Below are 16,410 nucleotides of genomic sequence, written 5' to 3' on the forward strand. Positions count from 1 at the left end.
TATCCAAACAAAAATTAGATGACATTTTGTTTAGAAAATGTGCAACTCCGGGGTACTATATCTAATGTTTGTGGTAAATACAAATAAAATAAAGTCACCACATACCTGATGCATCATGCATTATGCATAGCACAGAAAATTTATTCCAGTCCAGCTATAATCACATGTGGTTACCAGAAGCTAGTCAACTTTCTAATGACGAAATAAGCCATAGAAACAGATGAACAACTTTCTGAATTACCTAAGATATATGCAAAAAAAATCTCAGTCACATGACTCACAAGATTCTGCATTATTGCTAATTAATGTCATATCTGATAATCAAATAGTAGTTCACACCCACCTCAGCTTAATTTTAATCAAAAATGAGTATTAAAACTTTAATTCAAGTCTAAATCATAAATCATACTGAATAAATTAAAATGCCCTCCAATTATAGATACCCAAGTTTCAGGGTCATACAGAGTGTGAAAACTCCAAACCATGTGAAACACGATGCATTTGTAATTCTTTTTCCTATTCGATAATGAATTGGGAAAGCATAAGTTATTTTTACTGAGGTCACTATAATATTGTGATAAAGTCATTTGGTAATGATATTAGTGATCTGATTTCAGAATTGCACGAATTATTTTTCAACTCGAGTATATAATTTTCCTTAGAAAATAAATAAACCGGCACCAACTTGTGCTTAGAAACCAATCATACAAAGAGATGAACATATTAAACTCAGATGCGCATGATATACACATGATTGTGCTAGAGATAAGAACCAATGCACCATTTGTGGGCAGCTTCGACGAAATAAGTATGGACAAGGAAAAAAAAAATGAAAAGATAATAATAGAGTTTCAAACTTTAGCCACACTATATAAAGAGTGGAAATTAGCATGGAAAAACCAACCAGAAACACAAAACAAGATCAAAGAGTAGAGATAAGAAGAGAGACTATAGAAACTTTCTGAGAAATGGAAAACAGCGCCCCTAAGGAGTTCAAGCCTGAAACCACAGAAGTGAAGCACGTTTTGGTGGTGAAATTCAAGCCTGAAACCACAGAAGAGAGGATCGAAGAACTCATTAAGGAGTTCGTTAAGCTCACTGATGTATTCAAATCCATCAAGAACTTCATCTGGTAAGATTATTTACATATATAAGTACTTATGCGATTCATTGATGAAAAATAAATATTTCTGTTTGTATATGTATATTCTGACATGAATTGGATGTTGATTCATACAGGGGGAAAGATGAGAGCATAGCAAATATGACTGGTGGTAACACCCATGTCTTCCAACTGACATTCGATACCATGGAAGACGTCAACGCATATATTGCTCATCCTGCACATATGGGTTTTGCCAAACAACTGTTGGAAGCCACTGACAGCATCATCCTCATGGACTACAAACCAGTTACTGTCACTATTCCTCATGCGTGAATTTGACATCTATCTGTCTAGATCAGCATCTTGTACTGTTCTATTTTATTTGCGATTTCAGCTGCTGGTAATGGGTTGTTTGATTTGTGAGTTCATCAGTTCATCTTTCATATAACTTCTTTGTAGCGTGTGTTGATTTTCATGACCAAGATTTTATTTTATAATAAGCTTCATAGGTTCACATGATTGTGTACGTATGTTGTATCCTTACACATACCTGTACTGTGAATCAATTTCTTAATAAATCTTAAGCACTATTGTTCTACCTTTCCTGTTGTTTGGGCGTTGAATCTTACATCTAACACTCTTAACAGTTTCTGTGCTACTAATCCAGTTTTAACCAAGCGCTATTTATTTATTTATTGCGTTTGACCTGGTATATCGATAACGACAAAAATGGATCTTCAATTTAATAATAACGTTTCCTGACTCGCCTGCTTGGCTCTACATAATTGACAGGAAAGAAGATTTTTCTGAAGCTTCGAAATAATTTACTCTGACGATAAAGATGTTGTGAAAGAGATTGATGCCTTGGAATTGTCTGTTAAGAATGAAAATAAGACTACGAATGAGAAAAGGCAGCACTAGAATAGTAGTCCCAACCCCCCCGGTTCATAAACACAACTTGCTCATGGCAGTCTTCAAATTGTCCAACAATTTGTGATTATGGACTGACTTCCCTATATAACTGCAACGTGGGAGATCAAAAGATTCATAATTCCTATACATGACCGACCACGTCGGCACGTCACATGATGGAAGTTCCCTTTTGAACGTTAATGGTCAATACAATGTTTTTGCTGCCGTTTACAATGTATGCTCCCAGAGAGCATATGATAGGAAACATCTTTCCAACTTTGCACTTACTCTCTTGCTTTATGTAGTTTGTAGGTTGAGTTGCATTTTTAAGGAGGCACCTACTAATAATTGGAGTAGCCGGAATAATAACCCATTTCTGGGACAGTGATAAAAGTTCATGGCTACGAACTCTGAAACCTTTTGCGGATTCAGGAGCAGCAGCATCTTTACGGGACCACTGCTTACCTTGAGAGCAGGATATACCACCCGGTGCAATTTCATGGGACTGCTTAGCCCGCATGAAAACTTTAAAAGGACCTATACCTGTTTCGTGCAGATAATCGTGACACTAAGTTTCTCCAAGATCACACCCAGCTCTACTCGGCAAAATGATTCAAGTAGAGTTGGCCCTGGAGATGTATAATGCAAACAAACATGATATTATTGTATGTAATAATGCAGATTCTCATTATGCGAGTGAGTATAAGTGTATATAATACATGAACTAACAGTCAGCGAAATGCTCAAAAATGATATAACCACAAGTCAACAATTTTTCAATCTACAAAATAACTGGGGAGCACCACGGCTGGTATTCAGATAAACACATAGCCAGCAGCTTTTACCTTTTATTATTTGTATGAAAAGAAAACTTTCAACATCAAATTTTCCCGAAATACCATGGAAAAGGAGAATCCTGCAGGCCCATTTTTCCATTCTAAATAGGGTAATTACCAGAAGCCTTAGCTTATTTTTTCCTCAAATTATTGCTTTTATAAATCACAGAATGAGCATCACGTCTAAAAAAAATTATCTAGGTACAGGGGGTGATTGAAGAATGACCTCTTCCTCCTAGGTCCAAAATTGTACTTCCGCCCACGTCGTGTTCTATCTGTTCTGTAAGGTAAGCTTCCTTCTCATGTACTGTTGCTGAATTTTCCTGGCTCGTTGTAATTCAGCTCCAGCTGATCAACTTTGTTGAAGCGGAAACCTCTAATCCTTATTTCCTCTGGAATGGAGGTGTCTTTGTGATCAACTCGCTCCAAAAGCCACCCTTTGTTATGAACAGGTCCCACAACTTTTACCTGCATCAGAGAAGATAATTAACAACGATTGTGCAATGTCAGTCTTTCCCCTAACTTTATCGAAAGGGAGACAACAAAGTGGACCAATGCTAGTATTTCTATTGTTTTACCTCTGCATTGTCAACTGCATTTACGATGAGCGCCCCATCCAAAGAGAGATCCTCCACAAACACGTTACGCCCCTTGATGGCCATAGTAGAGTTTTGTGAGATGGAACAGTTCCCACTAACTTTGCTTCTTACCTCAGCAAAAGTCATTGCCCATTTGGGCTTCCATGTGATGCGTGGCCACACTTCCACCTCTTGACCGTTGAAAGTTGCAGTTACTGGATCTGCTAATTTGACACCAGCCTGGTAACAAACAAAAATGACTACTGAAAACTTTTCATGCTCAAAACTTTCATACACATTTAATGAACCCCATAAGCCTGCATACCTTTTTAAGAATTAGGCTATTGGCTCGATAGATAAACATTTCTCCAGAAGTTGCACTGTGGTATGGGTTCCCTTTTGGCACCTTCAATAAGATTCAAGCAACCATAAAAATTAAAACAAACCAGGAGCTTTATTGCAAATTTGTAATTAAAAAAAAATATATATAAATAAAAACAAACAAGTTGTTTAGAAAGAGATTTATGCACCTTTGCAGCATCTTCAGGGTTGTTCTTGACAGGTGCATAAGCCAACCATGCATCCATCACCTAAAGTGGAAAACATATATCTAGGTTAACTTTCAAGCAATTATTTTAACAAAATCCAAATCCATCACCTTAAGTGGAAAACATATATCTAGGTTAACTTTCAAGCAATTATTTTAACATAATCTAAAGAGGAGTTCAGACACTATATTCAAGTAATCACATCTACAAAACAATGTTTTATCTGATATGTTTCCATTCAGTAAAGCAACAATAATTTAGAATTCTATTGCACCTATCATGTAAAAATGAGATCCTTAAGCTTGAACTGACTAAAAAATCACATCTTAGAAATATTTAAACACTCTTACTAAGGATCACTTACCGTGAATCCGACCCTTGCTGAAGGAGACAGTGATTTTGGATAATCTTGCATCATACACTCCAATCGAGTTGAAGACTTGAATGAAGTTTTACTGGAATCCTTGTATCTATAACAAAAGACGATGTTTGATTTTAGATTCAGCCAGCGCGAGAGACATCACTTAGACGATGATGGATTGATTAGATGAAACAACTGAACAAGAACAAAGGTAGCACACTTACTTAGGATTTACAAACTCCGGTATGGCACCTTGCGTTCTGGTGAGCTCTTCAATGTAAGGACCAAGGTTCAAAATCAACTACATTTCGCGTTTAACCATGTCAGTTGTCAGCAAGATGATTAGCTATGAAATGTTATTGGTAAATAACAATGGAACGAATGCTAGTTCGTTAAGGATCTCAATCACGTGCAAAGAACACAGATAAAAAAAAAAGCAATCTATATGATAGATAATAAAACATTACGGTCCTTACCTGGTTAATATTTCCAGGAAATGGAGAATAGCCTGTTTCCGAGTTGACATCTCCTTCAGGATGACCAGTTGCTCGAAGTAGAGGATCAAGTTGATTATATTCAACATTAATCACCATTGTTCTCCCTGTAAGTCATTTCATTTGCAATAAAGAATGATGGATTACAAATTTTGCCTAGGCAATTGTTACATATTTCGAAGCGTCTTACAATACAATACAAAAATATCCAAGATAAATTTCATCATTTACAACAAGCATGCTTTATTGAATAAAAGAAAAATATGTAGGAAATACCATCCGCATGAGTAAGTTTGGTAATGCCCCCAATAGCTTCTTTTGCTTTGCGAGGAACAGCAAGAGAATTAACATGGTACTCCTTGGTGGAACTAACCCCAAGTGCTGACGGTATTGCCTAAAATCATATTATAAAGAGGAATTAAAAATAAAACAATTCATTAGCTTCATCAAATACATAATTCTACCTCCAAAAATAAATTAACGAAAACATTCAACATGGATTAACTGTACCCTAAAGAGCAGGCCGTTGGTATCTTGGAAAAATAGAACCCATTTCAAACCTGCATCATGCCTAAGAAAGTAATGACATTTTATTGTGAGAAGATTGCAATTGTGATTAAGCAAACCGAAGCTTACAAGCCATGATATTTGAGCTATTAGCTGAATTTTAATATTTGAGAACTAAATTCGAGAGAAAAGATTGGAGATAACGCGCACCATGTTTTCAGAAGGCCGCTTGAATATAGAAGTGAATGAACATCCCCGTGCCCATGAGGTTTTGTCTGTGCAGACATCAAAAAAATAAATGAACAATATCAAGGCTTATGGATATAACAGACTCTAAATCAAGGAATCATGTTTGGAAGAGAGGCGAAGAAACAAAACGAGAAGTACCTGAATCTGGTATTTGTTGGCAGGGTCCACTGCAAGCCTGGCATCATTATCATCTAAGCAAGCCACTTTCTCCTGGATTGAGCATACAGTTCATAGGAGATTGTAATATTGAGATTCAATCACTTCAATAGCATATGGAGATGGTACTCTGATGGTGATTATTCATATACCTGCTTCAGCAGCTTCACTTGATCCGGCTTCATTCCAAAAAAAGAATTTGACTCTAAGAGATCCAATGTACGTGCATTTGTGTCATCTGATGTCATAATGACAAGAGGAATCGGTACTTCAGACTGACCTACAAGTTCAATGAGAAGGTCAATTAAAATTTACAGCTAACTGAAGATGCGAATGAAGAAATTGAGAAAGCAACAACCTGTACTCAGAACAGGGACGGGTACTTTTAAATCCATCAAAATTACTTAATGTGCATGAAAGAATATAATTTTTAGAATAAAAGGGCCTAACAACTAAAAAAACTCTGAAATTGGTAGAATGTACAAAAAAGAATCAGGAACTGTAGCCTATAGAAGCAATAATACAATGAAAAAATACTGGATCAACCAAAATATCAAATTCAAACTAACCTTGTGCCAATCTACAACTTGCCTCTTGCAAAGCTAGAATAGACTCAACGTAGTGTTGAAGGAAGCATGTTCCAGTTGTGGTCTCTGAAGGAAGAGCTACCTGAAATATGTTCGTAGGCATGGTTAAATGTACGGGTAACTTGTCAAATTCACCACAATTCTACAGCTCCGAATGTGGTCAGAAAATGATAAACAGACAAACAGGCGAACAAATTAACCAACTAGAGTCACAAACTTTCGAAATCTACCTTAATTCCATTGTAGCCAAGACGTTCCCCAAGCCCACCTGCAACAAGGACAAATGCAGCATTGCGTACTTCCTTGATACCAGCCTCCTCAAATTTTACAAAGTTTTCATCCCCAAAGGTAAGAATTTCTCCAGATGGAACCTGGAAAGGCAATCACCTCAGTACAACAATCACCCATGCTCTGTTTACCTATTCCACAACTTGAACAGTAAAAGTTGTGACTATTTCCAGATATGGTACAACAACAATGAGCATATAAATAAAAAATGAGAAATAAGCAACAAGTAAGACAATTGGAAAAGAGAGAGAAGTTTTCAAACTTACAGAAGGAGTAAATCCATCAAATGGATTCTTCCCTTCTTTTGAATCTGCAAGGAGTCTTCTAGCATTTTGAATGTACGAAGCCAATCCACCAGGGTAGCTAGTGTCAAGCTTATTCACCTGAAACGAGATAACAACTTGACATCAACCACGTAGCCAAGTAACAGTTGTGTTAATTGCCATCAGACTCCAAATTCATAAGACGGTAACATAACAAAACCCATTAGCCAAAAAGCAACATCAAAACTTAGGCATCAATCGGCACCCATCTCGTAGTTAAAAGTATATTACTAAGTAACCAAGGATGTCAAGGACAGGGAGGTGAGTCAGCTTCGTTTTACAACCAAAACTCATCAAAATGTGACTGGGTTAACCATTATAACTCTACAAGAACCAATGATATCATAAGTTATCACTTAGTCTAAAATTTTCTATGAAACTTATCATCGAATTGCAATATGTGTATATCTATTGTAAGACCAGAGTTAATGAGTTTGACATGGCCCAATTTGAATCATGTGGAGAACTATTAAGCCAAGGACTAGTTATAGTGTAAACCATAATGAAAAAGAAGTGATGCTAATTTGATCATGTTAGTTCGTCTCTTCCCGGACAACTAGTCAAATTTATAAGCACCTTACATTGATGCAATATCTTCTGAATTCAAAACAACAAAATAGTGGATTCCACACATAATCACCATTTCCAGAAGAAAAAAAAATTGGTTATTTCCATGGACAAACAAAACCGTGTCCTTGAACACCCAAACCACCTTTCAACCGAATTCTTGATTGGAAATTCATGATGCCCCTTGGGCCGAAAACGAGTTCCATTTTCTTTGAGCACGTAGAAATCCTTAAGGCTTTACAATTTCATCAGTGAACTCAGATCAACTAATAAACTACACGATCCCTAGCAAAGAGCAGGTTTCGAGCAGAATGGTTTGGCCACAGTATTCCACAGTAATCTGTGACTGATAATTGAATAAAGGAGTAGGAGCAGCCCTGACATTGCAACATTTGCAGACAAACATCTTGAAACAAGATCAAGAGCAATGAGAAGAATCTAAGACGCCATTCATAAAATTTCACACACTGCTGGTCAAATTGAGAAAAAATAGAACTAAAGCTGCCCAAATTGGCATGCTCTCTCCAAACTAAACATCTCTCTCTATCTAAAATTGAAAATTCAACAACATAAATCAAATTTCAGAGTATAAGAGTATGTAAAGAAAAACCTGATCAAATAAAGATATCTTCGGATGATCGTCATCCGAACCAGGTTGAGACCAATGAGAAAATAGATGAGTTTGCCCCATCTCCACCAACATTTTCCCCAGTTTTATCTGTCCATCAAAATCAAATTCAACAGAAAATAAATAAACAAATCTCTAATTTGAATCATTAGAAACCAAATTTCCATTAGATTATTTCGGATTGTTACCTGATCAGGAGAAAGAATACTGAGATTCTTCTGAAGATTAGGACACGAAAAAGAGAAGAAATCGCCATCGGTTCCCAATTCTGAGAGTTGTTTCTCAATTGATTCTGTCATTTTGGGGAATTTTGATTGAAAAGGAAGTCGGGGATTTTTTTCTACGGTTACTGCAACAACATTGAGCTCGAGAGAGAGAGAGATTATTGGATCAAAACAGAGAACGGGCTGTTAAACAAAATAAATGATTCGGGTTCTGAGTTCAGGCGCATGACCGTTCGGTTGAAATGGATTTGTTTGTTTGGCAACGCGTCATGTTTCCACAACAATAAAAAGGAACCAAATTTTGGGGACTACTCCCTTTTTTGTGGGAAAATACTATGGATGGATAGTGATAGTAAACATGGGTCATCCCTTATCCTAATTTTTTGTTAATACAAAAAAGAACGACAGCATACCACGAGAAAAGGGGAAATAGAGTCATGGGGGACTCTAGAATAGATAGCATATTCCCATTCAAACCGAATCCGATTGAGAAGCCTAATTGACTGTTGGGAAACTAGAAGCAACAGTGTTTTTGATCATCTCGTAGCAGAAGTACTTTTCAGAAGTCACAAACAAAATATGTTTTGTTGAAAAGATATTTTTTGTGATTTTGAAAGTTGATAGTAGTATCCGGGGTTATTTAACCAAAATATTGAACAAACTTTTGATTTTTCAAATTAATTATGTCGCATAGCTATGTGAACACCTCTGTGCATATACACGCAGAGTAATAGAAGCACGGTTGATTCTAACTTTTTTTTATTTTGTCAATCGTTCTATATGGATAATCAAAGAAAAAAGGACACTCATATATCCGCTACACTAACCCGTTTCGGGATAGAATTTGAGCTTAGAAATACCACAACACGAAATGATAATCTCTTTTTTTTTTCTTTCCCACAAGAAAATTGAGTATATGAGATGAGAGGGACAACGGTGTTCTAGATGGTCATTGAGCCCTCTCGTGTTCCAGCATCCAATGTTATTCATTATTAAGGACATCTGGCATGATTTTCATAAATTGTAGATAACTCAGTCTGACTAGTTTGTCTTCTGTTTTCTTTTCATAAACAAATTATTCCATTAACTCTATTGGTAGTTCTGGATAAATCGTACTTGTAGTCTTACTCAGTAGTATCGGGCTGAATACTTCAGTTGATTATGAATATGCAGTGTAAAGCTGCAACTTTTAATAGACGCCAAACAATGTGTAAAGTGTTTGACATATATGCCCCCAATTTTTCAGAAATACCCAGTTATGTCTGTTAATGTGTAAACATCGGTTTTTTTTTATTATTACTTTTTCTTTTTCTATAATATTATAGTAAATTTATTTTTGACTAAGACCCCACCATTTTTTTTTACTGATGCCACGTCAATGTGTAGACATTACATGTAAAGATATGTAGACATCCAAAATCTAGGCATAGCCATGTTTCAAAGTCTAGACATCGGACATTATTCATAAAATATGTAGACATTAGGTTATAAATATGTCGACATCGGTCAAAATATGTGGATGTCACGCTATAAATATGTAGACATGGGACTATAAAGGGTGTCTTAGGTATTATGTAAAGGCACTCCTACTTTTGGAAGATTTTGAAAATCATACATCCGGAAGACTTTGACCAATCAATCCCATCCGTGGTAATCTCCTCCGTATATTCCAGCCACTGCGAATGTTAATGCTTAGCCGAGATGGCTCCTAGATTCATCAAACATGCACATCTTCAAGTTAACAAAAGATTAGTTTAGAAAACACCTAACAAAAATTTTGGCACAAACTGCACAATAATAAAACCTGATCTGGATTCTACAAGTTCAAGTAAAAGTAAGACAATGACTCTTCAAGTGGAATGACCCCAGCCACCACTTAGCTATGTCACCTTATCACAAGTACCACCACTTTAGACTGCCACAATACCTACTACTCCTGTTGGATTATTAGCTTTTGCATAGCCGTGGTACACAGGTACTTTTTTCATGTTGTTGCCTTTGTAAAATTCAGAAAAGACAGTAGCCAATCAAAGGCTAATCTAGTAACTAGACTGATTTGGACTTAAATCCATTTCCCTGGTCATTATATATGAAATATAACTCCATTGATAACAAGTAAACTGTTTTATAATATATGAAACAATTTTCACAGTGCTTGCACTATTTAATGTTCCAAACAAGTTATTAAGATTTTGCTAACTAATAAACTCCCTATGAGGCCGGTGTTGAAGTTGCACTATGTCTTGTCGTTGTTGTTTTCAACATTCCTTTCCTGCAAAGTAGTAGGCTTCAATTTCCATTTACCACTACATCGGTCTTCAACAGATCAATCAATAGTGAGGGACAACTTTTCGCTAAATCTGCAAACCCATCAGACTTCAAAACCTCTACACGTAAAACATTTAATGGGTAAGAACGTACTTTTCTAACACGAAAACGATCAAACACACTTGGTACTCCTCGTGTGAAATCTATACAAATATATAGTTAATTACTTTCTCTGAGCTCTAGATATATCACTCACTTTCCACATTTTCTGCTTTTGCTGCAACGTTTAGACAGATAGTTTTCAGTTGCGAGAATTGGTGTTTGTCTGCTAGGACCAGCGTTCTTGCCACATTATTTGCAGTTATTTCTTCACACAACTTTGCCTCACACATAAGTTTCAATCGGGCAAGACCAAAGTGATCTGCTGCAACTAACAAATGTTGCATAATTGTAGTTGAAGTGCAAAGGGAATCTGAATCACAAAGTTCACGTGCTACAGGAAGTTCATCGGAGTACAAAAATAGCAACATGGCCTGCAACACATCATATAAGTTTAAGGTGTAAGAACTATTTAATTGAATGTAGTATAATGAATTGTTAATTAAAGCCTTACCTTAAATGCAAAGGGATCAAACTCTTCAATGGATACTGTTTCTATGTCTGGATTACCCACTAGTCCAAAAAACATGGCTTTGAATACAGGAGATCGAGCTGCAAGAATCAACTTATGGTCTTTGAAGAATTCACTGCCTACCTGAATAGTAACATCAGAACCAGTTCCAGACTCTAGCAAACCCTTAAGATTCTGATTCATATCTGATGGAGGTACAGGAATAACATAATATTTCCCCTCTTTAACACATGTTTTCACTATGATTGTACAATGAATGTTAAGACAATCGTCCTTGAGATAATCTGAGGTCTCCAACTTCGACCTTTTCATATACCGCTCGAATCCCCTGAAAATAATGGGGAACAATAAAAGGGAGTTTCCTTACTAATATATGCATCAACGAATTAGGAGTTGAGTGCAGAAATATGGGTCAGTTTGATTCTTTATCTCCATTGATTCAAATTATTGTTAGTACAACTAACTATAGTAAACAAGCAGAACAACTAACTTTATTGTCTAGTACTCTAGTTCTAAAGTTTGGCACGGGCACGGCCACGGGCACACACGTGCAAGAACTTTGTTCTCTAGTTCCAAATGCATTACTAGTTCTAAAGGCATGTGAATATTTTTTTCTTAATTTTTTTTTATCCTTTTTTTGAGCCGAGTCAGTATGCTTTAAGAGCTGCTACAATGGTCATTGTATGTTTCCTATATGGTAACACAAACAAAACATCATGGTTGCGTTGAGTCAGGAAGCAGTAAGAGCTTCCCCAACGATCGTCGTGTGTATTTCCTATGTGGCTACAGAAAAAAGACATCATGGTGGTATAGAATCCGGTAACAAACAAGACATCATGGTTGTTTATGTTTCCTATGCGGACATCATGGTGGTATTGAATCGGGTAACTTGCACTGTGTGCAAGGCGTAGGCTATAATCGTTTGTGCAAAAACGCTTTGTGATGCAATTTCAATTCCTAACGAATGAGATTACTATCCTCCTATCCTAGTTTCAAAACAGCTTGAATTACTCGTAAAACAGCTAAAAGATTCGACATAATCCTACAACATTTGGAATCGGAAAACACGTACGTACCGTGAGTCATCTGGCTGAAACGTTGTACATTTAGAAATGGAATGAAAACCAAATTTCCCTTTTCTTACTGGGTCCAGTAATTTACAAACACAAAGTTGGTTAAAAAGACCAAAATCAATAATTTCTGGGTGAAAATGACGGTTAGATTTTGATACTGTTTAAATGTGAAAAAATATAAAAATAGGCAGGATGTAAACAGTTTCGTCATGCCCATTTTCAAATACTTTTTCTTATTTTTAATTTATACATGATGTATCCAGTTTCATCTTTACTGTTTTTAAAATTTAAGCCAAAATGAATCCAGTTTCATCTTTACTAAATTTTTTTTGTCCATTTCACCCAAACTACTTTTTACTCGTCCATTTAATACGTGATTTAAAAATATTTGAACAAATGAACATGTTCCGTAGTTTAAACTCATATTTCGCCCTGACTTCTCTAGGGCTTACTAACTTAAGATACAAGGATAGGTACTCCTCGCTAGCTTCAGTCTCGTCGTCTAGATGAAATTCCATAACCCATTCATGACCACCAACATTGAATTCGCCACTAGTCATGGATTCACCAACTCCTATCCCCGTAGAATATCCTTTAATCTTGAATTCATGACAACCTTTCACAGTCTCGCAAATCCACTGCGACAACGATGATATCTCGTCATCGTCGGTGTTAGGCTTGGAAACTCTTGGCCTTTTTGGGGCCATGATCGATCTTCGGATATTGAAGCTGACGGGAATCAAAGGAAAAGGATACTAAAAGGAGGAGATTTATGGAGAAATTTTGATGAAAACAGTATTGGAGCGGTAGTGGACCAATCCTCCTTTTATAGGAGAAAAAAACAATAGAACTTCTATTTGTAAGAAAATTCTAGTTACCTAATTTAAAACTAGAAGACCGCGACGCCGGCCAACGAATGAAAATATCAGGCCAAACTCAAAGACCAAATATGGAACAGCACCACCACCCTTTTGTTTTCAATCTCTAGATCATATAGCCTGAAAATTCGTGTTCTAAACAAAATAATCCTAGCTACTCATCCAAAAATTCCAAACACTCCTTAATCAACCAACAACTACAGCCATTACTCTGTTAAAATCGGAAGGATTCAATGGTGATTTATTTGATCAACTTTGAACTGGTATAGTGTTAATTTGATTGTATTTGAAGGAAGTTGGTAACTATATTTTTTCATTATCTCAAGTTTGCAACAATGAGCATCTTTTCAAAAGTTCTCAAATGTATCGACAGGCGCTAAGAACTGCTCTATGTTCCGCTTGATGTATATGCTAGTTAATTTTTTGGTAAATTAATGGCTCCAATCATGTGGGCACGGGGACAAGAAAATGGTCACTCAAGGACCTAGTGCACTTTCCGAATCTTTTTTTTTTTTTTTTTGATCGGCATTTTCCTTACATTTTGATTGCCATCGAAGACTTCAAAGACTGTCATTGTGGCCTTCATTGTCATAGATTTGAACACTGTACGTCTGTGTGGATATTAGAAAAAAGTTAAAACAAGCCCTATGGCGCAGGCGTGGGTGTTGGAGAAACACTAAATTACTCTTACAGGTGTTGTTGTTTTTGACAAAGTATTAGGCTTTGTTAAATAATATATGGAGTCCTAAAAAAACAATTTCTCATAGTTTCCTTTAAAATTGTGCAAATATATACCAACAGATAAACCTTTTTTTTTGTTGGTAAGATGGAGGAGTATTATTTATCAACAGCTGCATTAATCTTCAACAGATCAGTCAATAGTGATGGACACGACTTCTCCAAATATGCATACCCATCAGACTTCATAACCTCTGCACGCAAAACATTTAATGGGTAAGAAAATAATTGGTTAACCCAAAACTGAACAGACACACATGGTCTAAACACAACACTCACCTCCCAAGTTTTTGGGTTTAGCAGCAAAGTTTAGACAAACAGTTTTCAGTTGCAGGCATTGGTGTTTGTCAGCTAGGGCCAGTGTTGTTGCCACAGTGTCTGCAGCTATTGTTTCGCATAATTTTTCCTCACACATGAGTTTCAATCGGGCAAGATCATAGCGATCTGCTGCAGCTAACAGATGATGCAAGATTGAAGTTGAAGTGCAAGGAGAATCCGAATTAGATAGTTCACGTGTTTCAGGAAATTCATCTGAGTACAAAAACAGCAACATTGCCTGCCACACACCATATAAGTTTAAGATAGAAAAACTAGTAAATTTCTGCAGGGGTAAAAGTTAGATACGACTGTATATGATAAAATTGTGAAAAAACTTACCTTAAAGACAAAGGGATCAACCTCTTTAATGGATACTGTTTCCATGTTTGGATTACCCACTACTCCGAAAAACATTGCTTTAAATACAGGAGATCGAGCTGCAAGAATCGACTTATGGGCTTTGAAGGATTCATTGCAAACCTGGATAGTAATATCAGAACCAAATTCAGATTCCAGCAAGCCCTTGAAGTTCTGACTCATATTTGATGGAGGTATAGGAATAACATAATGTTTCCCCTCTTCAACACGAGTTTGAACTACCCTCATTGTACAATGAATGGTAACACAATCGCCCTTGAGATAACTTGAGGTCTCCAACTCCGACCTCTTCATATACTCCTGGTATCCCCTGAAATTAATTCATATGGAACGTCGTTTATGCACTATAAGGTCCAAAATAGAAGAGATTTTTATATAATGTGTCAACCATTTGGGTAGCAAATAAAGTAGTTAGGACTATCCAGAATATTAGTTTGATTCTCCATATCCATTAATTCATACTATTAAAATTTTATTTTTATTAAAGAATTTGGTGCTAAAATTATTAAATTGCTATCTGGATGGATGAATTATCACCATATTTACCATTGTACTATATGACATCCTCAATAATACACATCTTTGGAAGAAACTATAGTGAGCAAGCAGAACAACCAACTAATTTGTTGTCTACTTCTAAAGTCATGTAATTTTATTTTATTTTTGAGACCGAGAAGAAGATGAGTGACATCAATTTGGGTAACTTGCATTGCGTAGCTATAATCGTTTGTGCACAGGCTTTGTAACGCAATTTAAATTCGTAAAGAAGGCTAAATTTCTGGTGGTCTACTACTCTAGTTTCAGAACAGCTTGAATTACTCATAAAACTGATAAAAGATTCAACAACCATAGGAATCGGAAAAAACATATGTACCATGAGTTTTCTGTTGTGTTAAACGTTCTTGGAGATGTAGCCGTGTAATGAGCACCATGTTCCCCTTTTCCGGTTTTGTCCAGTAATTTAAATTCATGCGCTGCCCTGACTTCTGTAGGGCTAATTAACTTAACGAACACGGATATGTAATCCTTGCAAGTTTGAGTATTTCCGTCTAGATAAACAACAATAACCCAGTCACGTCCACACATACTGAATCTGCCACTGGTCATGGATTTACCAACTCCTTGTGATCCCTTTGCTAGAGAATATCCTTCAATGTTGAACTCATGAGAACCTTCCACAGTCTCACTAATCCACCGCGTCGACATGATCTTTAGATATTAAAGCTCACGTAGCGACGGCAGAAGCTAGAAACAAAGGAAAAGGCAGTAAAAGGAGGAGATTTACAGAGAGAATCCAATAATCATGATCCAATAATAATATGCAACAGTACGATAGAGTCTCTCGTGAGAAAATTCTTATTAAGCGGTCTGATATCAATCCTCCCGGAAAATAAAAAATAGAATTTCTGGTCTAAAGAAAATCTGGTGATCAATGCGACTATAGATTGTTGGTGTTCATGAAACTAGGGTATATTAATATTAACCCATATGATATTGTTGTATAAGTGCCTTGAATTGAATACGTATTTTGTATTCTATTTGGGCTTGCCCCTTAAGAGCCTTGCCCATAAATCCATTAACTAATTATGTTGCTAGGGAATCACGAATTTCCGCCCATCATTTCTCATTGCTGTTTTGTTTGTTTGTAGAGTGTGAGCTTTCAGACTTTTTTTAAAACATCAGGGGAAGAACATGAGAAGGCAAAAGGAGAAATATCAGAAATATTGAAAACCATCCAAAACCAAAGCGGAATGGCAGATGAT

General features: G+C 36.3%; 4 protein-coding genes across 4 annotated transcripts; 1 reads left to right on the top strand and 3 right to left on the bottom strand.

The window, feature by feature from the left end:
- Positions 1-916: 916 nt before the first annotated feature.
- On the top strand, positions 917-1,706 carry LOC113326047 (stress-response A/B barrel domain-containing protein HS1-like). Its single transcript, XM_026573851.1, has 2 exons — positions 917-1,132; positions 1,240-1,706. Exons 1-2 carry the CDS (start codon positions 969-971, stop codon positions 1,436-1,438), a joined length of 363 nt encoding a protein of 120 aa, XP_026429636.1. The 5' UTR covers positions 917-968; the 3' UTR covers positions 1,439-1,706.
- A 979-nt stretch (positions 1,707-2,685) lies between these two features.
- Positions 2,686-8,612, bottom strand: LOC113326815 (UDP-sugar pyrophosphorylase-like). The gene is made up of 17 exons (XM_026574483.1): positions 8,328-8,612; positions 8,122-8,229; positions 6,888-7,004; positions 6,564-6,704; positions 6,316-6,415; positions 5,899-6,026; positions 5,729-5,800; positions 5,552-5,616; positions 5,345-5,405; positions 5,111-5,228; positions 4,817-4,941; positions 4,565-4,641; positions 4,344-4,449; positions 3,962-4,021; positions 3,757-3,837; positions 3,432-3,671; positions 2,686-3,321 (listed from the first exon to the last, which is right to left on the bottom strand). Exons 1-17 carry the CDS (start codon positions 8,436-8,438, stop codon positions 3,154-3,156), a joined length of 1,878 nt encoding a protein of 625 aa, XP_026430268.1. The 5' UTR covers positions 8,439-8,612; the 3' UTR covers positions 2,686-3,153.
- Positions 8,613-10,652: 2,040 nt separating this feature from the next.
- On the bottom strand, positions 10,653-13,042 carry LOC113326179 (BTB/POZ and MATH domain-containing protein 3-like). The gene is made up of 4 exons (XM_026573951.1): positions 12,792-13,042; positions 11,245-11,590; positions 10,888-11,164; positions 10,653-10,750 (listed from the first exon to the last, which is right to left on the bottom strand). Exons 1-4 carry the CDS (start codon positions 13,040-13,042, stop codon positions 10,653-10,655), a joined length of 972 nt encoding a protein of 323 aa, XP_026429736.1.
- Positions 13,043-14,050: 1,008 nt separating this feature from the next.
- Positions 14,051-15,853, bottom strand: LOC113326180 (BTB/POZ and MATH domain-containing protein 3-like). The gene is made up of 4 exons (XM_026573952.1): positions 15,522-15,853; positions 14,609-14,957; positions 14,231-14,507; positions 14,051-14,145 (listed from the first exon to the last, which is right to left on the bottom strand). Exons 1-4 carry the CDS (start codon positions 15,851-15,853, stop codon positions 14,051-14,053), a joined length of 1,053 nt encoding a protein of 350 aa, XP_026429737.1.
- Positions 15,854-16,410: the final 557 nt, after the last annotated feature.

This window comes from Papaver somniferum, unplaced genomic scaffold (assembly GCF_003573695.1).
Source record: "Papaver somniferum cultivar HN1 unplaced genomic scaffold, ASM357369v1 unplaced-scaffold_10, whole genome shotgun sequence".
Lineage (NCBI taxonomy): Eukaryota > Viridiplantae > Streptophyta > Magnoliopsida > Ranunculales > Papaveraceae > Papaver > Papaver somniferum.